At 42.0% G+C, this 25,636-nt stretch overlaps 2 protein-coding genes across 2 annotated transcripts in view; one reads left to right on the forward strand and one right to left on the reverse strand.

The window, feature by feature from the left end:
- Window positions 1-2,124, reverse strand: part of LOC112217799 (lactation elevated protein 1 homolog B) — a 37,941-nt gene extending 35,817 nt beyond the window's left edge. The window contains exons 1-2 of the mRNA XM_024378333.2: window positions 1,247-2,124; window positions 546-874 (exon numbers count right to left, since the gene is read on the reverse strand). Coding sequence (XP_024234101.1) covers window positions 546-874; window positions 1,247-1,349 — 432 coding nt within the window. The 5' untranslated portion in view covers window positions 1,350-2,124. The remainder of the gene's footprint in view (window positions 1-545; window positions 875-1,246) is intronic.
- Window positions 2,125-2,490: 366 nt separating this feature from the next.
- snx3 (sorting nexin 3) lies at window positions 2,491-25,168 on the forward strand. The gene is made up of 4 exons (XM_024378334.2): window positions 2,491-2,717; window positions 21,960-22,055; window positions 22,203-22,327; window positions 24,136-25,168. The coding sequence occupies exons 1-4, from the start codon at window positions 2,556-2,558 to the stop codon at window positions 24,239-24,241; spliced, it is 489 nt and encodes a 162-aa protein (XP_024234102.1). The 5' UTR covers window positions 2,491-2,555; the 3' UTR covers window positions 24,242-25,168.
- The last annotated feature ends 468 nt before the right edge of the window (window positions 25,169-25,636 follow it).

A 25,636-nucleotide genomic window follows, 5' to 3' on the forward strand; every position in this document is an offset into this window, starting at 1 on the left:
GGTGTTGTGTCACATGTAGACCTTATGGATCAGCTAGACTACTATTGAACTGAGGAACAATGTGGCTTTCCACAAACGCTCTACAACTGGTAAAGGGAATTTTGCTTCGGAGCATTGCTTGGTTTGCAAAACTCTGTACATACTGGTAGTTGTTTTATTGTACTGCAATCTATCCCTTCTCACTGAATCGGGTCTTGATAGTGTTTCATCAACATTCTCTCGAAAGCACACAGGGCCATAATGTTAGGTGAGGGCAAGCCAAATGTCAGGGACATTATAATCAAGTGACTAATAGCTTCTGTTTGCTAACTGGGACACAGTAGGGGGAAAACACTGGAGAATACTGATCCAGTTCAACCTTAAAAGTATAGGAAGGAGAAAGCTTCTATGAAAGTTGTAATAACCATGATGCAATATTCATATCCAATACAGGAATAAATAATATCAACTAACCATGCAATACAAAAAGGACAACCATTCAGCATGAAATGATGTATTGCATCAATTTGTTGCATTAGCTAGTGCATCAGTCATGTGATCTATACCTCTTCTGTGGGAGCATCATCCCCTTCAGTTTTGCTCAGTTTGTAATCGTTTACTTTCTGTTGCTTTGCGTTGCTGTCTTTTGCCTCCTTCACCTTAGGCTTGGGTGGGGTCAGGTAGATGCTGTTGGAATACCCTCGCAGGGTTTTCTGCAGTTGCCCCAGCTGATGTAGAGCATCTATTTGTTGAGTGTCCTCCACTAGCGAGCCACAGCGGATGAGACTGTCATAGTGCTGCTCAATAGTTCTGGTGGACGCCGAGGTGTCTGACCTGACTTGGTTCAAGGGGGTCAAAGGTGATGTGGATGGATTACATGTGCTTGTTGTGTAGCCTGGCAAAGACGAGGATGAAGACAACGATACAGTGTACCATCAACACATACAGTCGACATACAACAGCAGATTATTATCAACACACAACTATAATACTGTATGTTCATGTTAGGAATTAATAGTTGATCATCATGCCAATAAGTCTCATCACATTGATTTTTGTAAATGGGAGTGTATCAAAGACTAAGAGGCTAGCTAGTTAGCCCTTTATGTACTGTAATGCACACCAAATCAACGTGCTAACAGGCTACAGCTAGCAATTTACGTTAGCTAATGTTATGCAAGTTATCTAACTGTAAGCTTGGACAACAGTATCAATCCTCTGAATGATCCCCAAATGAAACATTTGGACAACATGTAGAATCTCTCACCTTTTGCAATGCTGCTCGTGGAAAACCAAATGTTGTTTTGAGTGTGTTTTATTAAATATCTACCTAAACATCTTGTCGCCAAAGACGATGTGTAGGCCGCCATCTTGATTCAATGGAGAGAAACTTTATTTATATTCATCTATAATCACCAGAACAGTTATGACACAAGTCATTTTCTTTGTAATAAACTACGTTATGGGCGCGTTATAAAGCCAATCAAGATGTTTAACATTTTATATGTCTTGTAAAGTATATTTTTGTATACGTAGCTATTTTGTTGAATTTGTGAGGAAGGAAATGCAACACTTTACACGGCTAATTTAACTCTGACTTGATAATATTTCTGATAGTATAGTACAATTATCAGCCAATTAAATGTGAATGCGCTGAGACATCAGGACTACGTTCAGTACGCTTTTACGTTCTGGAGCTTTCAATTGAGCGGAAAGAACCAGTTGAAAAACGGAGAGCGGTTGGGTTGTGGGTTGAGGAACGCTCTCAGCGTGGCCATTTCCCTTTAAATTCCCTTTACAAGCCACACCTCGCGCACCCACCAAACGTTTCTTCAATAACGTTTTGTGGCAACATGTCGTTCAGTATAATCTGTTCCGCATCGTAGCAAAAATTCAAGAGAACTGAACGCTCTATTGTAAATGTATGGCGCTTTCACGACAACTGGGAACTAAGAAAAATCGAGGTCAAATCATAATGTGATCAGGTCGGAGCTCTAGAAAGATGCCCGAGTTCTCAACATGGAATTCCGAGTTGGATGACCATTCAAAACAATTTTATCCCCGGAAATAGTTTTTTTTCCCGAGCTCCCAGTTCGCTTGAGTACGCAGAAGTTTGAAATCGGAGATTTCCGAATTCCCCGTTTTTTTACGCGCCAAAAACACACGGAAGCTGCTAAGTGTCAGCTGCTCGTCAGCTGATCGGAAGTGGAGCGAGCAACCCCAAACGAAAGGGTTAGTGCTATCCGGAATCCTTGGGACGTTCCTACACTAAAGCCCTACTACGTAGGGACGTGCTAGACCCTGGTATTAATGTCTATGTGTAGACACTTGCCGTGACCCCACTCTCGGAGGGTGTCTCAGGAAGAGTTAGGATATATGCAAAACATTTTTTTAAATATATACTATTCATACATGCGTATTAATACACACTTGTACATGTTTGAAATAGGAAAAATATAACCACCCACCCATGTATTAATATTAATATTATTATTATAGGGGACGTCCCAAGGATCCAGAATAACAAGGACCCAAACGGCAGGGCGATTGCGGCTAACCAAGCTAGTGGGGGAGAAATGGCTGATACCATAGCTGATACAAGGAGGCTATTCTCCAAGCCTCAGAACTTGAACGACGCGTATGGACCCCCAAGTAACTTTCTAGAGATTGATGTGAGCAACCCTGAAACGATCGGTGTCGGGAGGACCAGGTTTACCACGTATGAAATAAGACTGAAGGTGAGCATACAAGATAGCTAATAAAATAAATAGGCAAACCATTAGCTTGCTCTTTAGGGCAGTGGACCTGGTCAATTTGATAAAGGGGATTGAGTTTAGTTAGGGTTACACTAAGAAAGAGACCAGTCAGATGTAGACAATATTCGAACGGTCAAATCGGTTAACTAGCTTTTAGCCACGGAGTAGGTAGGTAGTTGTTAGTAGCTATAACAGTTAGTTAGACGGTGGATTTAGTTTTTTTTTTAAACTAACATACTTGGCATTTAACCAATTCAGCTGTGTATTAAACTATTTCTGGCGAGGTTATCAAAGCATTATTGATACAATATTATTTAAATATGGCCTCCAGTTTTGGTCGATAGCCTAGCCAGGTAGCTAGCTAACTGTTAGCTTCTCTGACTTCAGGAATGTGAAGTCAATGGAAAGTTACAAATATGTTGTTGACAGTGGGTCTTGTTTTGCAAGAGCCTCATGGCCAAAGGCCATGGAGCCATATAACTAACTAGCTAGTTTGTATTGTCTTTAACGAATTAATTGTTTTACAAACCGTTAACAGATCCTTGTTGTGTTCCAGCCACACCCCTGTCATAGAGTGTAAATGGTAGATAGTTAATGAGTTTGGGACTATCAGGTTCAATCTGCATTTTTTGTCTAAATTGAGTAATTGGCATAGCTTTGTTCTGTTCAATGTTCTTTACCTATATAATAGTACTCAAAATACCCCAATTCATGTTAAGTTCAAAATAATGTAATATAGAAATTGCTGACACCATTCAAACCAATAAGGGTCCTGAACTTTAAAGCCAATTGTCCTATAATCATCTTTTAGAAGATAGAACATTATAGTCCCAAGCTCTCGATTTGTCACACACCAACAGAAGCAGAGAGCTCAACAAGGGTGTATTTTAACACAATAAAATGGTCTTTCATGCTAAGTCTGTACCCAAAAGCAGAGCTTGGAGACCAGCTCCCTCACTCAAGAAATGTTGCCTCTGTATGCCTCTACTCAGATATTAAGCAATACAGATGAGTCCAGTGTTTTTCTCTCCCCCTCTCTTATTAGTCATAGCAATACTTTTCCAGTAAAGGGACTCTCTGTGTAAAATGCAGTTCTATGACATTTTGGTGTACTGAAACTACTGGCCAGCTTCTCTGGAATGAAGACAGGATGTTGAGCCAGGCTCAGCATCAGCGAGCCCCACAGTCTACTTACCCATGCATTTCCTTTCTGCTCTGCTGGGGTGGAGAGGTGGGGGCTGGGGGGTTAAACAGTACAGATGCATGTCCTCACAAAGCTAGACCTCCTTGCTTCCCTCTGGTGGGGAGAGGATTGGACGGGAGGAATCGAGGAAGTACTTTTGAGACTCACCTCTGGTCTCATCCATATTTATAAACTACTATGGAGAGTGAAAGTCAGTCATCAACAACTGTTTAACCCTCAAATCAGTCGCTATTGATTGCTTATAAGGAAAAAGTTACTCAACGTGTCATCATGACAATAAAGATTGACAGACTTAATGCATGGGGTATAACACAATTTTAAAACCTGTCTGGAGCTTGTTCAAATGTTATATAAAAGTTTAAAGGTACCAACTCAATACCAGTTACCAACACAACACTTTTTAAGGCTGCTGAAAGGCTCTAGTTTTCATCCTCTACTTTTGTGCTATTTGTTTCACACCACTATTTCCAACACAGAGTGCATAATACAAAACAAATTACCAGAATTATTGCATTTGAAGCAGTACATCAAGAGCTAAGCATGTTATCACCGTACCACTGTCAACCCTGTGATTGTCTGGGCTGTCTCTCGTTGTTTTCTGTAGCGTGGTGGTTTAGCGCAGCATGGCCCTATAGTATTTATAGCTTCCCCCTACCTAGAGAAGCCCGTCTGCGGGCATTAGAGCTGAATATAAGGCTACTGTACTTGATTAGCGTGTAATAATTAGCATATGCGTGTAATCAGCATTTATTGTGCGCCTCATGGCCCTCTGTGACCCTGCTTTGCATAAGAGCCAGGGATAAGAGGAGCATCCCTCACTTCTCAACAAACGTGGTGTCAACTTTGCTTCGCTTCTCTCCTCTTTCCTTTCTTCTCCCTTTCTTTGGAAGTGTTTTACTCCTGTTTCTAAAGGCATTTAGACTATACCAAAAGGTCTGCCTGGTACCTTGGCCAGCTTGGAATGCTTTGCAGTGTTGCTTGTGTTTCGGGTTCTCTCACCGCTTAGCTATAATATTTTGCCCCCCTGTATTTATGCAATGAAATGTTAGTAGATCAACCCCCCCAGTCCCTCTCATCATCCCAAATCGCCCCCACCCCATCCTATGGCAGTGAGAGCCCGCACGGCCGTACTGAGAGTCTTCTTAATCCCCTCATTGATAGGGGAGAAGAATGAATCAGGCTGGTTTGTGGAGAGGGGAAGGCTTCATCCCCGTCCTCGTATGGGCTCCCCCACCTACTCCCACCCCCCTGGGGAGGCCACAAAAGCACCCCCTCGCTCTCCATCCACCATAGCCCTGCATCTCCAACGTCCCTCGCCCAGCCTAGTCCAGAGAATAGTCACCTTAGTCCACGAGGACTCTATCAAATTTACTCATATGACACCTTACCTTTAACAGGTGAAATGTGTGCTTTGCTTTTGTCACCTCTTCACTGCTATGCCTCCTATAGGCTACCTTCTATACTTTGGGTGTGTTCGTAAATTCAATCTGGAGTGCCAGAGTGTGCTCTGGGCATTTGTAAATTCAGAGCGTTGTCAGATTGTCCGTTCGTAAATTCAGAACGTTTCGCTCTCTGAGAGGTTCAGAATGCACATTGGACGCTCTGACCAACGAGTAGGGTTGAGCCGAGCGTTCTGACCTCACAACGGCAGTCAAGCACCCAAACTAACTGGCTAACGTTGGCAAGCTTGCTAGCTACTTCCAGACACAAATGAGAGAACACTTCATTTTACTCGCCCCTGCAGAGCTAGTTAGGCAGTTTCATGTTATCCAGAGTGTTGGTGACTGTAACTGTGCTGCTGGCAGCAAATTAATTACGTTTTTTTACAGACGGACACCTGTCATATTGAACAGGTGTTGAGCGTTCGTAAATTCATCAGTTATTCTGCGCTCTGGCACACTCAGACGAGAGTGCTCTGAAATCAGAGTAGATGGCCTGAGTGTATTTTGGAACGCACCCTTTGAGTTCCTGTTTCTTTGGTTCCTACTACTCCTTCTGTCCCCACTTCAGTATCTATGGTAACTGTTGCACAACTCTTTCAGACAAGTAGTATTATACCTTAATCATGCAATTTTTTGGTAGTATGTTAATTTCTGTGATATTACGGTGTTCGCTGATATGGTCCGATTAAACATTTTCATGGTCAGTGCAGAGGTCATTTTATGGTCACTCGTGTGACATTTCATGGTGAAAGGTGACATTAGAGTCCCTGTGAGAGAAAGTGTGACCAGTCAATTGTTTAGGCCTAATTGATTGAATATCAGAAACTGCGTTGTAGATGGTGAGTTTCTCTGCTAAAACCAGCATCATGTCCTCAAGTTAACCTAGAATTCACGTGTGCAGACTTGTAAACCTGAAAATGTGGTCTTGTGTAAAATAATAGAATGTTGTCTTTGGTCTTTCCGTTTGTCATTTGTTATATTTAAACTGTGTCTTCTGCTAATAATATACTGTTCAAATAAGCCCCCTGATAATAGAAGGCTATTGCTAACATATTGGCTAGCCTAATTGGTAGTTCACTTTCATGGGCTTTAGTTCAGGGTATTTTTTTACGTGTCTTGAATGTTGAGGAGATGCTCTCTTCACAGTCCTAATGTCTCTCAATGATTCAGTTTGATGTGAGGGTGAGAGGACTTTTCTCTCGCACTCTCAACAGAGTGGTGTATGTTTTTGAACTCTGCAAACCGGGGGAAAGCTTCACCACCAACATTAGACCTTGCCTTTGGTAGCCTCCATCTCCCCCTTCAGAAAGCACACAGAAGAGCGTGGACTTTGGGATCTCACTTTGTTTATGGACAGACAGGAGCGTATAAAAAGGCTTCTTACTACAGCTCTCTCTCTCTCTTCCATTCCTCCACCTCTCCACTCCCATAGCCTCCCCCACTTTCTTTCTCTTTTCCATTTGGGGGGGAAAAACATTTGGTCATTAATAAAATAGGGAGGGGTGGGGGTGGAGGGGCCTTGTCAGGCACAGTCAAGTATAATCCAAACTCTACACCATCCTCTCTGACAACTATTTTAATGGAAATGGGGAACATATTGTATCAAGGCTACCATATCCTACTTGAAATGACAGTATCAAAAGTGGGAGTTGATACTATGGCAACAAAGCAGCTTTCTGCCAGCTAGGCGAGTTGGAGAGAGTCGAGGGAAGGCTGTAGGGGCGAGAGAGGGAAAGTGCACAGGGGAAACGACAGAGAGGGGGAGACCCACGGCCCCAACGCCATTGTTCTCTCCTCTTTCCCTTTTAGAATATGATGCGATGAGATGGTATTGTGCTGCCATTTTTCATACTTTTTATTTTTGAAAGGGAGAGCTAGGGGAGGGTAAGAAGGGGGCAGGGGGGGTTAGGGATGCGGCACTCTCGAACTTGACTTAATCCATCCTGCTAAAAGCTAATGCATAGGCGGCCTTGAACCATTTTCACAGGAGAGGGGTGACCTTTCTCTTGAGGGGTTTGGGCTCTTTTCTCCCCCAAGTCTTTAATGAGCTATGGTATTGTCTCTTCCTACACATGATGTTTCACATGCATTTCTAATGCAGCGGTGGGTTACTCAAGGGTTTCTATTCCTGCGATGTGAAAGCTTTTAGTAGGCCACTGGCTCAGTGAAGTGTAGTTGGAAGTTGGGTATTTTTGTGTTGTTTATGAAATGGACCCTGTGCACTCACTTGCTTAGGCTTACGTTTCTCTCGCTCTGCCTTGCTTTGTCTGTTGCGCTTTGTCTGTCGCGCTTTCCCTCTCTCGCTATCTCGCTCTCTGTCTGTATGAAGCATAACCTAATCACCATAGTCTAGGCTGTTCATGGAAAGACTACTTATACGATGTTATAGCAGTAACTCAAACTTGAATCACTTTGTTACATTATCCTTTCTGTTGTAATTCATTCTTATCTTGTCTAACTGCTCAGGTCCAGCTAGGTATTGTATTTCAAAATGCATTGTCATTGTGATTATTCAAAATGAGCATGGTACAGGTAACTGCCAAAATAAAGGAAACACCAACTTAATATGGCGTTGGGCCACCACGAGTCAGAACAGCTTCAATGCACCTTGGCATAGATTCTACAAGTGTCTAATTCTATTGGAGGGATGCAACACCGTTCTTCCATGTGAAATTCCATCATTTGGCGTTTTGTTGTTGGTGGTTCCGCTCCAGAATCTCCCACAAGTGTTCAATTGGGTTGATTTCTGGTGACTGAGACGGCCATGTGGTTTATGTTGACTTCCCATATTCTGTTTTCTCAGTTTTCAGGGGCTTCGTTAGAGTTCAGAAATCTGCATTTTCAAAACGCAGACAATCAAAAAATCTGCATTTTATACCATTTCACCTGTGTTTTACATTGAAAGTCAAGTTTTTTCTGCTTCAGAGTCGTCAGGTAGCTATAGTTTTCCTTCACAGAAAATACATTAGTGCAACACATTCGGCAGAAAATAGCTTTAATTTTTTATCAGATGACAATACAAATGCAACGCTATTTGGCTAGCATACACACAAATACATTTGTTTACAATAAAAAAGCAAGGTATTTCTGGCAAACTATGCATGGTCATCATATTTCTAATGTTTATCATATAAATGTAGTCAGGTACATTTCCTAATGTTTTGCTTGAAGTTAATCTTGCATTTAACTGGAGAAAAGTAGGCTACACTGAGAAAAATACCGGAGAAATGTAGCTCCACATCAGTTAGAGCGCCATGCCTGCTGATAAAATGCCTATTCGTGAATTCTCATTCGAGTGGAGAAGTGCAGCTGAAGCACAAAATTTGTCTGATGCCGAGCAGAAATTTGAAATAAGAAGCATTTTAGATCTGAGCTTACAAAACGCAGGAACATATTTGTTATGCATTTTTCTTTTCTCTGAAAAACAGAATTCTGCGTTAATACAACTCCTGGTTTTGTTTTTCCAGGTTTTCGCTCTGAGAAACATTTTTATTATTTATTTATTTTAAATAGAAAAATAACCAAATTGGGTGTTCTCAGTCCGCAACTGTGTTTAAACTAGAGGTCGACCGATTTTGATTTTTCAACGCCGATACCGATTATTGGAGGACCCAAAAAAAAAGCCGATACCAATTAACCTCTTGAAGCTAGGGGGCACTATTTTTGTTTGGAAAATTATGTTCCCAAAGTAAACGACCTATTTCTCAGGACCAGATGCTAGAATATGCATAGAATTGACAGATTAGGATAGAAAACACTCAAGTTTCCAAAACTGTCAAAATATTGTCTGTGAGTATAACACAACTGATATTGTAGGCGAAACCCTGAGGAAAATCCAATCAGGAAGTGTCTCTTATTTTGAAACCCTTCTGTTCCTATGCATGCCTATCCTCCATTTTTAAAGAGATATCAACCAGATTACTTTTTCTATGGCTTCCCTAAGGTGTCAACAGTCTTTAGACGACATAGTTTCAGGCTTTTATTTTGAAAAATGAGCGTGAAAGATCACATTGCGTAAGTGGATAGGTGGGGGCTCTCAGAGTGAGTTTTTGCGCTACAGAGCAAAGCGGCCATTGTTCCTCCCGCTGTTATTGAAAAACCTACACACTCGGTTGATATATTATCGAATATATATTTTAAAATCTACCTGAGGAATGATTATAAAAAAAAAACGTTTGACATGTTTCTGTGGACATTATGGAGACTATTTGGAATTTCCGTCTGCGTTGTCGTGACCGCTCTTTCCTGTGGATTTCTGAACATAACGCGACAAACAAACGGCGGTATTTTGGCTATAAAATAATATTTATGGAACAAAAGGAACATTTGTTGTGTAACTGGGAGTCTCGTGAGTGAAAACACCCGAAGATCATCAAAGGTAAACGGTTAATTTGATTGCTTTTCTGATTTTCGTGACCAAGCTTCCTGATGCGGAGTGTACATAATGCTATGTTAGGCTATCGATAAACTTACACAAACGCTTGGATTTCTTTCGCTGTAAAGCATAATTTCAAAATCTGAGATGACAGGTGGATTAACAAAAGGCTAAGCTGTGTTTTGCAATATTGCACTTGTGATTTCATGAATATGAATATTTTTTAGTAATGTTATTTTACTGTTGCGCTATGCTATTCAACGGTTGCTGACGAAAATGATCCCGCGACAGGGATGGGTAGCGTCAAGAATTCGATTTGGTTTTTAAATGGTTTTATTTGTAATAATGACAATTACAACAATACTGAATGAACAACTTAATATAAAACATCAATAAAATCAATTTAGCCTCAAATAATGAAACATGTTCAATTTGGTTTAAATAATGCAAAAACAAAGTGTTGGAGAAGAAAGTAATGTGTGCCATGTAAAAATGCTAACGTGCCATCAGAGTCCCTGGGTTCGCGCACAGGCCTAGCGTCGTCCGGGTTAGGGAGGGCTTGGTCGGTAGGGATGTTCTTGTCTCATCGCGCACCAGCGACTCCTGTGGCGGGCCGGGCGCAGTGCACGGTGTTTCCTCTGACACACTGCGGTTGGCTCCCCGGGTTGGATGCGCGCTGTGTTAAGAAGCAGTGCGGCTTGGTTGGGTTGTGTATCGGAGGACGCATGACCTTCAACCTTCGTCTCTCCCGAGCCGTACGGGAGTTGCAGCGATGAGACAAGATAGTAGCTACTACAACAATTGGATACCACGAAATTGGGGAGAAAAAGGGGTGAAATTCAACAACAAAAAAAAAGAATCTAAATATTCTTGTTACATTGGTATGTCATAATTACGTAAACTTCTGGCAAATTAGTTCGCAATGAGCCAGGCAGCCCAAACTGTTGCATATACCCTGACTCTGCGTGCAAGAGAAATGACACAATTTCACCTGGTTAATATTGCCTGCAAAACTGGTAGTTATAACTAGTGATTATGATTGATTGTTTTTTACAAGATAAGTTTAATGCTAGCTAGCAATTTACCTTGGCTTCTACTGCATTCGCGTAACAGGCAGGCTACTCGTGGAGTGCGATGGTTAGAGCGTTGGACTAGTTAACTGTGCGGTTGCAAGATTGAAACCCCTGAGCTGACAAGGTGAAAATCTGTCGTTCTGCCCCTGAACAAGGCAGTTAACCCACAGTTCCTAGGCAGTCATTGAAAATAAGAATTTGTTCTTAACTGACTTGCCTAGTTAAATAAAGGTATAAAAAATACAAATAAACCTTTTTTTTTAAATCGGAGTGGTCAGTATTTTTGGGCGCCGATTTATACCGGCCATTCCCGATTTAATCGGTCGACCTCTAGTTTAAACCACATCAGGAGACCACGTTTTGAGGTAAAAATCTAAGACATTTAGAATGTTGGTTGTAGTTACCTTTTAAAGAGCCAGTGAGTATGCTTATTGGCAAGTGTGTTTCTAAAAATTTGATTTCGGTCTTGTTTCCTCAACGATTCCGCATTTGGTGAATGATGTTTGTCCTCAACACTAGATGCAGAAGCCCATTTCAATTCCTCAAAATATGTAATGAATTTTGCCCGAGAATGTGTTAGTTGCATAATTTTACATCAAAGGTCTTTGGTGCAGTATTTCACAAGTTTAAAAAAAATGTGCGATGTGTTGTCATATGTTAACAAAGTCGGAGCTGCTGGACAGGTGTCTCACTGGCTATGCTATTGGATTGAGAGCAATCACCCAAGATGGGCTCCTGAGTGGCGCTGTGGTCTAAGGCACTACGTCTCAGTTCCAGAGGCTTCACTACAGACACCCTGGTTCGAATCCAGGCTGTATTGCAGCCTGCCGTCATAGGGCGGCACACAATTGGCCCAGGGTCATCTGGGTTTGGCCGGTGTAGGCCGTCATTGTAAATAAGAATTTGTTCTGAACTGACTTGCCTAGTTAAAGGTTAAATACATTTTTAAAATGTTCACCTCATGTTAGTGGGTAAATGGACATTGTCAAATCAAAACCAAACCTTATTTATGGATGTTCCAAGCTCCATCGTAGACGAGACTGACTTATTACCAAAAGTATACACATTGTAATACATTTTGACTCATCAGTTATTCATGACTCACATCGTTGCCACATAAGCAGTTTTGAACGGGATATGTTGCTTTTTAATTCAAGTGAGCACGCAACACCAGCCAAAGACATTATTTGGTTAGTGGTGTTTCTGTAATGCTCATGTGATTTCAGAGTTTGCAAAACAATTGGCCACTGGATTGTTGCAAATAAACATGATATCCTTCTGCCAGGTAGGCATAGGCTACTTTGTAGTTAGCATTTTAATTGACAAGATTTTTGGAAAGCCTTTCCATCAGCCAGCAGATGGTTATCATTAGCATTATCGCTAACGGCGACACAAAGTGAAGATGAGACCAGACAAATGAGAGCACCACACACAGACGGGCGTTCCTGTGCCGTTTCAGAAAGTTGCAGGAAAATACAAATCGCAGATGCATTTTGTTCATCTTTTGTTATTAACTTGTGCACATTAATTGTAAACCTTTTTTAAATTGAACCTTTATTTAACTAGGCAAGTCAGTTAACTGCCTTGTTCAGGGGCAGAACTTCAGATTTTTACCTTGTCAGCTCGGGGATTTGATCTTGCAACCTTCCGGTTACTAGTCCAACACTCTAACCACTAGGCTAGCTTCCGCCTCAAAATGAATTTTAGAATAAGTTCAATACATTTACTTGATTTCCTTCTAAGTTCAATACATTTTTGAATATTGTTGTATTCCTTTTTAATGTCTGCATTCTGTCTGTTTTCTGCAACACAGATTTTCTTGTACCCTATAGAAGGCTTATGACCCCCCTATTACTCACCCCTATCCCACCACTGATCTATGATAGTGAGAGAAACAAAGTGTGCTTTTTGAATAACTAAAGAAATAAAGGTAGGCTTCGATTGAACTAAAGACATTATGGGTTTGGGGTGGTCCAGGGTGTCTCAATCAATACCTTATTCCGTAACCGGAGTCATACACACACCACGCCCTCAGCCCCCACCCGAACCACACCCCCCAGTCCCAACCTACAGCCAGGTGTGAAGAGGACAGAAACCTGATCTTTGACTTGTAGAGCTCCCACGCACTGCCTCTTTACATGGGGAGTGGTGTTCTTCGTGTTTGTATGTGTGAAATTAGAAGTGTTTGTTTGAGACCGAAAAGTGTGGGCGAGCTGACTACTCACCTTTCACCTGACTTGTCCTCTCTTCCTTTCACCGTTAACGCCAATCTCTTAATCATAGGTTGCGATGGGGTGGTGATTGAAAGCGCAGGTGACTTTCATTTTCTCTCTCTTTTGTCCTGAGCATTGAGGTCCAGGCAGGGGTGTGGACCAGCGAGCCCAAGATTGAACATTTGGAAAGTGTAGTTTGAGTGAACCAGAATTGTCCAAAAGTTAAGTGTCTGTGTTGTGCAGCTTGTTTGAGAGTTTTCTAACTCTATCACCTGTTTCTCCACACACAGAGTTCTGCTCGTGTGTGTTTTGTGTGGGAGCATCGGGAGCGTCGGGACTGGGCCTGATGGGATTAGCGTCTCGGCGGTGGCAGATTACCTGTAACCATGATCTGTTGTCGTGGGGATTAACTTCCCAGTGTTCCGTGAAGCGTTCCGTGCTGTGAGGTACCAGAACACTGGGGGACAGCCCACTGAGAGGGAAGGCCGTGGCTACAGCTGAGGGGCTCTTAAAGCTAGGCTAATCCCCTTCTGTGACCTGAGAGGAAGGAGGGGGTGGCTGACAACCTCACCTGGAGACAGAAGGGAAGGAAATAAGAGGAGAGAGAATGGCTGGGTAGACAAATGAGAGAGGACATACAACTACAGAAAGAAAAAGGGGGTAAGGAGAGGTGAAGGATGGGAAAGAAAGGTGTAACTAGAGAGAAACATTCCTTCAGTTCTCCGTGTAGTGTTCTATACCTTTTTCCCTCACCCTGTTCTTTGTCCTCCATTATCAACTGTCAGAAGAACCCCAACGTGAGGCAAAATCTCATTTTTCAGCCGCTTTTAATACTTGTTCTGAAATTACCATATGACTTCATTGTAGTTTTTTGTGGTAATAAAAAAAAAATAGCAATTGTTATTTGATAACTTGAATTTATTATTTTCAGATCCTTCCAAAATAAATTATCTTCTACCTCATTAATGTAGAGTAGAAAAATCCATAATTTTAAAGAGGTAGGGCAAAAAGAGAGGCGCAAGGCAGAGAAGAGAGGACAGAAGACAAGACAAGAGGAGAGTACGGTTTGTGTTTTTCCCAGTGAAAAGACTCAAGAGGGGTCTCAAGGGCAAAACAGTGACTTATTATAGGAGAGGGAAATATGAAGAGGGGGGGAGTAAGAGCGAGGGAGACCATGAGAACGAAAAGGCCACTTCTGCTCTTCTTTCTTAATTAGTCCCCCATAGTCAATATAGCCCCCCTCCCCTCATCCCACCCATTTATTCATCTATTTACTCAGCGTGCCAGCTACCTATCACACTCCTTCGTTCTCCTACTCATCGATCAGTCTGCCACTGCTCACACACATCGCCCTGCATTCATCCATCCAACAGCTCAATGGTTTCTGCTCTTGTGGCTCTCCATGAATTCTGACCTTCTGCGATTGCTGTCTGTCTATGGGGAAATGTTCTTTTTCTCTCCAGGTTGTGTATTGTGGCTGGGATGGCCGCAGGATGCTGCTGTCATGACAGGTGAAGAGCTTTGGCATTGTGTTCTAATGTGCTGCTGTACGCTTCAGTGGTGTATGTCAATGCCGAAACGTTTCATGAAATGTAATCTCCAGTGCTCATTAACTAGCACTACGCGCACTCTCTCTGTCTTTCTCTCAGCTCGTCCAAAGTGCATCAGACCTTGGTGAGCCCTGTAAGAGCAAACTTTTATTCTTCAGTCCTCCATACAGGATTTCAATTTCCAATTGAATTTTCTATTTGTATGGCTCTTTTAACAAAGTCATTTGCCACAGAGTACCTAACACAAGGCTAGGCCCAAACGGCACAATGGCAAGCCTGTGTCATTCACGCTGCATCTACTCTTCATAGCCAGTGTGTGGTGCGTGTCTCTGGGACAAAATGGCTGCTGTGTAGCACTTGGTTTACTACACATTAGTGGTGGAAGGGTTGATGGTACCATAGTGTGTTGTGAGACCTATTGAAAATTAGATTTTGTAAACCCCAGTCTAGTATCAATATCATCACCGGGTTTTCCCCAAAGATGGTAAGAAGGTGCTGTGTCAGACGCCTTGACTTTTTCCACATTTTGTTATGTTACAGCCTTATTCTAAAATGGATTAAATAAATAAATAATCCTCAGCAATCTACACACACTACTCCATAATGACAAAGCAAAAACAGGTTTTTAGAATTTGTTGCAAATTTCTAAATAATGAAAAACATACATTATTTACATAGGTATTCAGAACCTTTGCTATGAGACTCGAAATTGAGCTTGGGTGCATCCTGTTTCCATTGAGCATCCTTGAGATGTTTCTACAACTTGATTGGAGTATACCTGTGGTAAATTCAGTTGATTGAACATGATTTGGAAAGGCACACAGCTGTCTATATGAGGTCCCACAGTTAACAGTGCATGTCAGAGCAAAAACCAAGCCATGAGGTCGAAGGAATTGTCCGTAGCGCACCCGAGACAGGATTGTGTCGAGACACAGATCTGGGAAAGAGTACCAAAATATCTGCAGCATTGAAGGTCCCCAAGAACACATTGGTCTCCATCATTCTTCAATGGAAGAAATTGGGAACCACCAAGACTCTTCCTAGAGCTGGCCACCCAGCCAAACTGAGCAGTATTGTGTGTAGGTTTAGAATAAGGCTGTAATGTAACAAAATGTGGAAAAGGGGAAGGGGTCTGTATACTCTGAATGCACTCTATGTATATACAGTTGAATTTGGAGGTTTACATACACTTAGGTTGGAGTCATTAAAAGTTGTTTTTCAACCACTCCACAATTTTTTTGTTAAACTATAATTTTGGCAAGTCTACTTTGTGAATGACACAAGTAATTTTTCCAACAATTGTTTACAGACAGATTATTTCACTTAAAATTCACTATCACAATTCCAGTGGGTCAGAAGTTTACATACAGTAAGTTGACTGTGCCTTTAAACAGCTTGGAAAATTCCAGAAAATTGTCATGGCTTTAGAAGCTTCTGATAGGCTAATTGACATAATTTGAGTCAATTGGTGGTGTACCTGTGGCTGTATTTCAAAGCCTACCTTCAAACTCAGTACTTCTTTGCTTGACACCATGAGAAAATCAAAAGAAATCAGCCAAGGCCTCAGAAAAAATTGTAGACCTCCACAAGTCTGGGAATTGCTCCCAATGATGAACCAAACGCCTGAAGGTACCACGTTCATCTGTACAATTAATAGCACACAAGTATAAGCACCATGGGACCACGCAGCCGTCATACCGCTCAGGATGGAGACGTGTTCTGTCTCCTAGAGATAAATGTACTTTGGTGCAAAAAGTGCAAATCAATCCCAGAACAACAGCAAAGGACCTTGTGAAGATGCTGGAGGAAACGGGTACAAAAGTGACTATATCCACAGTAAAACAAGTCCTATATCGACAACCTGAATGGCCGCTTAGCAAGGAAGAAGCCACTGCTCAAAAACCACCATAAAAAAGCCAGACTACGGTTTGCAACTGCACATGGGGAAAAATATTACTTTTTGGAGAAATGTCCTCTGGTCTGATGAAACAAAAATAGAACTGTTTGGCCGTCGTTATGTTTGGAGGAAAAATGGGGAGGCTTGCAAGCTGAAGAACACCATCCCAACTGTGAAGCACGGGGGTGGCAGCATCATGTTGTGGGGTGCTTTGCTGCAGAAGGGACTGGTGAACTTCACAAAATAGATGGCATCATAAGGTAGGGAAAATATCTGGATATATTGAGGCAACATCTCAAGACATCAGTCAGGAAGTTAAAGCTTGGTCGCAAATGGGTCTTCCAAGTGGACAATGACCCCAAGCGTACTTCCAAAGTTGTGGCAAAATAGCTTAAGGACAACAGTCAAGGTATTAGCGTGACCATCACAAAGCCCTGACCTCAATCCCATAAAAAATTTGTGAGCAGAACTGAAAAGGTGTGCGAGAGCAAGGAGGCCTACAAGTTTGGACACAAGTCATTCAAGGGTTTTTCTTTATTTTTACTATTGTCTACATTGTAGAATAATAGTGAAGACATCAAAACTATGAAATAACACCGTATGGAATCATGTCGTAACCAAAAAGTGTTTAACAAATGCATTTATTTATATTCTTCAACGTAGCCACCCTTTGCCTTAACAGTTTTGCACACCCTTGACGTTCTCCCAACCAGCTTTACCTGGAATGCTTTTCCGACGGTCTTGAAGGAGTTCCCACATATGCTGAGCATTTGTTGGCTGCTTTTCCTTCACTCTGCGGTCCAACTCATCCCAAACCATCGCAATTGGGTTGAGGTCGGGTGATTGTGCCCCTCGATTGTGCCCCTTGTGCCCCTTGGCTCCACGCAAGATCTCACCCCGTGGGGTCAAAATGATCACAAGAACGGTGAGCAAAAATCCCAGAACCACATGGGGGGACCTAGTGAATGACCTGCAGAGAGCTGGGACTAAAGTAACAAAGCCTACCATCAGTAACACACTGCGCCGCCAGGGACTCAAATCCTGCAGTGCCAGACGTGTCCCCCGCTTAAGCTAGTACATGTCCAGGCCCGTCTGAAGTTTGCTAGAGAGCATTTGGATGATCCAGAAGAAGATTGGGAGAATGTCAGATGAAACCAAAATATAACTTTTTGGTAAAAACTCAACTTGTCGTGTTTGGAGGACAAAGAATGCTGAGTTGCATCCAAAGAACACCATACCTACTGTGAAGCATGGGGGTGGAAACATCATGCTTTGGGGCTGTTTTTCTGCAAAGGGACCAGGATGACTGATCCTTGTAAAGGAAAGAATGAATGGGGCCATGTATCGTGAGATTTTGAGTGAAAACCTCCTTCCATCAGCAAGGGCATTGAAGATGAAACGTGACTGGGTCTTACAGCATGACAATGATCCCAAACACACCCCCCTGGCAACGAAGGAGTGGCTTCATAAGAAGCATTTCAAGGTCCTGGAGTGGCCTAGCCAGTCTCCAGATCTCAACCCCATAGAAAATCTTTGGAGGGAGTTGAAAGTCCGTGTTGCCCAGCAACAGCCCCAAAACATCACTGCTCTAGAGGAGCTCTGCATGGTAGAATGGGCCAAAATACCAGCAACAGTGTATGAAAACCTTGTGAAGACTTACAGGAAACGGTTGACCTCTGTCATTGCAAACAAAGGGTATATAACAAAGTATTGAGAAACTTTTCTTATTGACCAAATACTTATTTTCCACCATAATTTGCAAATAAATTCATTAAAAATCAATGTGATTTTCTGGATTTTTTTTTCTTTCTTATTTTGTCTGTCGTAGTTGAAAATTACAGGCCTCTCTCGTATTTTTAAGTGGGAGAACTTTCACAATTGGTGGCTGACTAAATACTTTTTTGCCCCACTGTATATTCGTTAATATATCAACCGAGTGTGTAGCTTTTTCAATAACAGCGGGAGAAACAATGGCCGTTTAACTCAGTTGCGCAAAAACTCACTCTGAGAGCCCCCACCTATCCACTTATGCAATGTGATCCTTCACACTCATTTTTCAAAATAAAAGCCTGAAACTATGTCTAAAGGCTGTTGACACCTTAGGGAATCCATAGAAAAGGGAATCTGGTTGATATCCCTTTAAATGGAGGATAGGCTTGCATAGGAATAGAGAGGTTTCAAAATAAGAGGCACTTCCTGATTGGATTTTCCTCAGGCTTTCGCCTGCAATATCAGTTCTGTTATCACAGACAATATTTTGACAGTTTTTGGAAACTTTAGAGTTTTCTATCCTAATCTGACAATTATATGCATATTCTAGTTTCTGGGGCTGAGAAATAGGCCGTTTCAAATGGGCACGTTTTTTTTGTTGCCAAAAACGAAAATACTGCACCCTACACACAAGGTTAAAGTAACGATGGGCTGTCATTTCTCTTTGCTTTCCATAATAGGGACTTAGCCCTATTTGGTAAAAGACCATCTTCTGTATACCACCCCTACCTTGTGACAACACAACTGATTGGCTCAAACGCATTAAGAAGGAAATACATTCCACAAGGCACACCTATTAATTGAAATGCATTCCAGGTGACTACCTCATGAAGCTGGTTGAGAGAATGCCAAGTGTGCCAAGCTGTCAAGGCAAAGGGTGGCTACTTTGAAGAATGTCAAATATAAAATATATTTTGTTTTAACACTTTTTTGGTTACTACATGATTCCATGTGTTATTTAATTAGTTTTGATGTCTTCACTCTTCTACAGTGTATGGAGAATTGTAAAAATAAAAATCTTGAATGAGTAGGTGTGTCAACTTTTGACTGTTTTTTTTAAAGCAGACATTGACTATCCCTTTGAGCAAGGTGAAGTTTTAATGATACAGGTGTCCTTCCTATCTCAGTTGCCGGAGAGGAAGGAAACCACTCAGGGATTTCACCATGAGGCCAATGGTGACTTTTCTCCTATCAAAGTCATTAAACTCTGAGAATGGATCAACATTGTAGTTGCGCCACAATACTTACCTAATTGACAGAGTTCAAATGAAGCCTGTACAGAATAAACATGTTAAAAAACATGCATCATGTTATCAATAAGGCACTAAAGTAAAACTGCACAAAATGTGTAAAATAATGAATTTTGTCCTGAATCCACAGCGTTATGTTTAGGGCAAATCCGACACATCACTGAGTACCACTCTTCATATTATTAAGCATGGTGGTGGCTGCATCATGTTATGGGTATGCTTATCATCGGCAAGGACTAGGGAGTTTTTGTAGGATAAACATAAATTTAATAGAGCTATTCAAGGCAAAATCCTAGAGAACCCTGGTTCAGTCTGCTTTCCAACAGACGATGGGAGAGACATTCACCTTTCAGCAGTACAATAACCTAAAACAAGGCTATATATACACTGCTCAAAAAAATAAAGGGAACACTAAAATAACACATCCTAGATCTGAATGAATGAAATATTCTTATTGAATACTTTTTTTCTTTACATAGTTGAATGTGCTGACAACAAAATCACACAAATGATAAATGGAAATCAAATTTATCAACCCATGGAGGTCTGGATTTGGAGTCACACTCAAAATTAAAGTGGAAAACCACACTACAAGCTGATCCAACTTTGATGTAATGTCCTTAAAACAAGTCAAAAGGAGGCTCAGGAGTGTGTGTGTGGCCTCCACGTGCCTGTATGACCTCCCTACAACGCCTGGGCATGCTCCTGATGAGGTGGCGGATGGTCTCCTGAGGGATCTCCTCCCAGACCTGGACTAAAGCATCCGCCAACTCCTGGACAGTCTGTGGTGCAACGTGACGTTGGTGGATGGGGCGAGGCATGATGTGCTCAATTGGATTCAGGTCTGGGGAAGGGGCGGGCCAGTCCATAGCATCAATGCCTTCCTCTTGCAGGAACTGCTGACACACTCCAGCATTGTCTTGCATTAGGAGGAACCCAGGGCCAACCGCACCAGCATATGGTCTCACAAGGGGTCTGACGATCTCATCTCGGTCCCTAATGGCAGTCAGGCTACCTCTGGCGAGCACATGGAGGGCTGTGCGGCCCCCCCAAAGAAATGCCACCCCACACCATGACTGACCCACCGCCAAACCGGTCATGCTGGAGGATGTTGCAGGCAGCAGAACGTTCTCCACGGCGTCTCCAGACTGTCACGTCTGTCACACGTGCTCAGTGTAAACCTGCTTTCATCTGTGAAGAGCACAGGGCGCCAGTGGCGAATTTGCTAATCTTGGTGTTCTCTGGCAGATGCCAAACATCCTGCACGGTGTTGGGCTGTAAGCACAACCCCCACCTGTGGACGTCGGGCCCTCATACCACCCTCATGGAGTCTGTTTCTGACCGTTTGAGCAGACACATGCACATTTGTGGCCTGCTGGAGGTCATTTTGCAGGGCTCTGGCAGTGCTCCTCCTCCTCCTCCTTGCACAAAGGCAGAGGTAGCGGTCCTGCTGCTGGGTTGTTGTAATCATTGCCAAAGGTGATTCTAACATGTATTGACTCAGAGGTGTGAAGACTTATATAACTTAGATTTCTGTGCTTCATTTTCTATCGATTTTGCAAAAATGTATACAAATGTTTTCACTTTTTAATTATGGTGTGTGGAGTTGTTGTTTTTTTATCTATATTGAATTCAGTCTAAGGGGTATGAATACTTTCTGAAGGCACAGTAAGATAAAAAAAATCTTAGGATTGCAGGAAATGACAGTTACGGGTGTTAAATAAATGCAAAAATCTCCATGCCTCCCCAGCACTACCATATTAAAAATCCTATAAGAAACCTGCATCATTTAGCACGGACTCATACTCATACTGTTGTATATTGTTTTGCAACAGAATCGGTGTAATGAATACTCCCCTGGAGTGGTCCCTAGCGTTATTTAAACGCTAACTCTCTGACCTTAGTCTGTTTACCCTACAGTGCTCTGGTTCCCCTTAACCCTGCGCGCAAACAGACTCCATCACATTGTGGTACAGTAATTCTTATGCAATCACATTTTTACGTTTTAGTCATTTAGCAGACACTCTTATCCAGAGCGACTTACAGGAGCAATTAGGGGTTAAGTGACTTGCTCAAGGGCACATTGACAGATTATTATTTTCTTCTTCTTCACCTAATCATCTCAGGCATTCGAACCAACAACATTTTGGTTGCTGGTCCAATGTTCTTAACTGCTAGGCTACCTGCCGCCCCCAATCAGAATCACCCAAATCTTCAGTTTATCTTCTGTTTCTGAGACCGCATGGCAAAGCAACAAACAAGTTTTAAAAATCCAATGCATGAGACACACAGCACGTACTGCAGCCTTGTCCGGCAGTTGAGTTGCATTGGTGCGGATTGCCTCCCATTTAAAATGAAAGGACTTCTGCCGGAACGCATACAGTTTAACGCAGTTGGTTTGCACGGGGATAATGTATTTCATTTTTTTAAATCCCCGTTTTCTCCTTTAGACCAACCTGCCCATCTTCAAGCTGAAGGAGTCTCGTGTGCGGAGAAGGTACAGCGACTTTGAGTGGCTCAGAGGGGAGCTGGAGAGAGATAGCAAGGTGAGCCATCTATGGGGGGGTTTAAAACAGTCTCGGTACACTTTAAACAGGAAAAGGGAAATCCAAACAGAGAAACACATCAGTAAAACCGCTAAAAGTTTTTCACTTGGTTTATGCCACTAATGTATGTATGTGTGTTGCTCTCAGGTGGTGGTCCCCCCTCTCCCCGGGAAGGCTCTGTTCAGACAGCTTCCGTTCCGAGGGGACGATGGGATATTTGACGATTCCTTCATCGAGGAGCGGAGAGCTGGGCTGGAGCAGTTCCTCAACAAGTGAGTTTACACAGTCATCCCTAGATCCTCTGCTTCCTTGAATCAGGGTATTGTTTTGTGATATTACTACTTTTTGATTGATGTCAGGCGTGTGAGAGCGTGCATGTAGGCATGTGTGTTTGTTAAACATATCAATGTAGACACTTTCAGCTCAATCTTAACCTTAGGAGTCTATGAAACACTTAACATAAATCAGTTGATCAATTAGATTCCCTCTCTCGGTGTTGTTAACAGACTGAACACACACAGCCATATATGTCGTCTCCCCCCTCCTTAATTCTCCTTCATAATTACCTGGTAAACGAACAAGAAGTGTGTCCCTTAGTACTTCCTACCTTCCTACATTTGTTTTATTTTAGATGTGTAATTTATGATAATTGTGTCTCAAATTACAGCAAGTGGTTTCCTGAGGCATGGTGTGTGCACCCCTGCTTATTTTTTACCCCAAGGTGTTCTCACCCCCATGTAGAGAACAATAAAAGTTAGAGTGGGATTGTAATTATTTGCTTTGATTGCAGACTTGGCTATTATCTTTGTTTCATGTGCAAATGTGGCGAATGCTACCTGTTAGAATATTAAGTATGTAAAACCATACATTGGTTTTTCAAGGGAGCTGAGAATATGTTGGTAATTAAGATTTTTTTTATTTGTATTTTTCTTTCAATTAAATGTTACTGTTGATCATAGCATTGTTTAGACTTAATAGCTGCACAGTGGAATGGAGCTGGTTCGCTCTGCTGTTTTATAATCTGTGATTGAGTGCATTGTGAGAGGAAAACCCTTTTCCTGGAGGTAAACACCATTATCATTTGTAAACAACCCAGCAGAGGAGGAGAGAGCAGCACAGTGAAGTTTGGAGGGAAGTTAGTCGGCCATGTTGTTCAAAAACGAAAGGTGAGATTTGTCATCAGACTTGGGATGGAGGAGTGGGGACAGGGTCGGGTGTGATTTTAGAGGCCAGGTGAGATACAGTTTAATTGAACCCGCCAATCAAATTTATTTTTTTAGTCGGGGAGTGTTGGGAGGGGTGGGGCTCATTTAATGGCAAATGGAAGCCTCCTCAAATCCTCTGTCATTTTTCTGTTTGACCAGTACGTGAACCCTTGGTCATGCTTGGCCTTCAGAAATATTTCTCATTTTAGACTGTAGCTGAAAGTACGTAGGATGATGAGTACGTCAGTCATGGAAAATGGGTCTATCTTTCAATTTTTTCTTTCTTTCCCCTTATTTTCTTTTCTCTCCCTTTTACTTTGCTTCTATCCCTTACCCTCTACCTGACCTCAATGGTAATTCTTGCTCTTAATCAAATTCTCTGGCTCCAGATGTAACATGGAGACTTCATCAATTGCCAATTTAAAATAACAGTTAGTAAAGGTGCTCCCTATTCCCTCTCAATGACCATCAGACATAGGTCAGTGGTCTTCCAAAATGAACCTGACCTGACCGTTTCGACATTGAAAGAAATTGAAAACAAACCTGCTGAAAATGTGGGCACATTTTGTTACCCTCCTGAAAACTTTTCAGTTTTATAAATCAGGTGAAAAGGAGACTGGAGTAGTACTTGACTGTCCAATTATGGTCAATGTCTCTCGCGGTGCGCTCTCATGGAAGCCTTATTTATGTTCCTTATGAGAACGAAGAGGAATAAGTAACAAGTCATTATGGTCAAGGATTGTATTGACAATTTTTCCAGAAATAAAATGTATGAACAGAATGTGTTCTTTGTTAGCATGTACTTTGTAACCATGTCAGACAGACTGTAACAACAGGTATTCATAACCTCTGTCTCTCCCTGTCTTGTGTTTCAGAGTGGCTGGTCACCCTTTGGCTCAGAACGAGCGCTGCCTGCACATGTTTCTACAGGACGAGTCTGTGGACAAGACCTATACCCCCTCCAAAATACGACAAGCCTAAGAGCAGGACCACCACTCGGCCCGGCCCACAACCCAAAGCTCTCTCTACTGCTAACGGTCCTACTCTGCTCTGACCAAAAACACTTCTATGATCTTCACTCTTTCATTTGTAATCACTTTCTTTCTGTGTTTTTATTTCTGTTTGATTAGTGATCTCATGTAATGCTCGTTTTCAACTCTCGATTGGATGAAACTAAGAAATGGTCCCGACGTAATTGTGGTTGAAAATCATTTCTATATATATATATATTCTTTTTTTGTCTCAAAATACCGCTAACTTTGGTATTTTACATTTATCTGTATTTATCAGTTAGGTATGTCTTGAATATTTTAATTTTAAAGAAATATAAAAAATACCTTTCCATGTATGCAAACCTCATGTTTAAACCCCATACATTAAGCACTGTTTCCACTCAATGTCCAATTGGAATGATTGTCCTCACCGCCATAAGTTCGACTTCACACACTTTGTGGATGGTCCCCTGACTCTGAAACAGTCCCTGAAAAAAACAATCCCTGAAAAAACGAGCTCAGACTGGGGGAAATATAATGACGTCAGTGATTTCTGGTCGGAGCTCTAGGATAGTGCCAGAGATTCCGACCGGTATTTCTGTGTTGGATGACTATTAAAAAAAATAAATGTATAAAATAAAAAAATCCCATTTGGCGCTTGCATTCCCAGTTGTCATGAATGCACTTAAATCGGAGCTTTCCGAGTTGTCTTGTACGCACCGTCAGTGTGTACTACCAGCCAGCACTTCCCCTGTTAGTTAGCCTGTAAATGATTTTCTAATGAGAAATGCACCACAGAGGGGAACCCCACAGAGTTTTTCTACCGACTGACCGTGCATGTGCGTTTATGACGTTTGTATACTGCTGTGCCATGTTGTTTATTTTGAAAGTTTTTCAATAAAACAGGTCAAACGCACTCATAAGCATGAGGTGGTGGTTTTCCTGAATAAAGATTTCAGTGAATTCACACACATTTTGGTCCATGCTGCTTCTGATATACAGTTGCCCTGCCATGGCAACCTGCTGTACACCGAACTCCCTATGAACCCTGTTTTTCTCCACTTTAATTGGATTGAACGACATTGATCGCTACTAATGATGTTTTCAATGGTACTTTTAAAAAAATCATTATGAAAGCCAATATAACGATAAAGCCCTTGATTCATTGGACAGCACTTGAAACCCCTGAGCCAATGTGTTATTATTACAGCTTCTCCCAAGGTCTCATCTGGGGCATTGTATTTGCCATGACTCAATATGCACTCTACTGCAGTCTAACTTTAAAACTCATGGCATTTGTTCCCATTGGGGTTTCAGGGAATTGTACCCTTTTTTCTGGTTCGCAATCAGTGTGACATAGGGATAACTCAATGAATATTTGGGA

The sequence above is a fragment of the Oncorhynchus tshawytscha genome, linkage group LG18, assembly GCF_018296145.1.
Source record: "Oncorhynchus tshawytscha isolate Ot180627B linkage group LG18, Otsh_v2.0, whole genome shotgun sequence".
NCBI classification, from domain to species: Eukaryota; Metazoa; Chordata; class Actinopteri; order Salmoniformes; family Salmonidae; genus Oncorhynchus; species Oncorhynchus tshawytscha.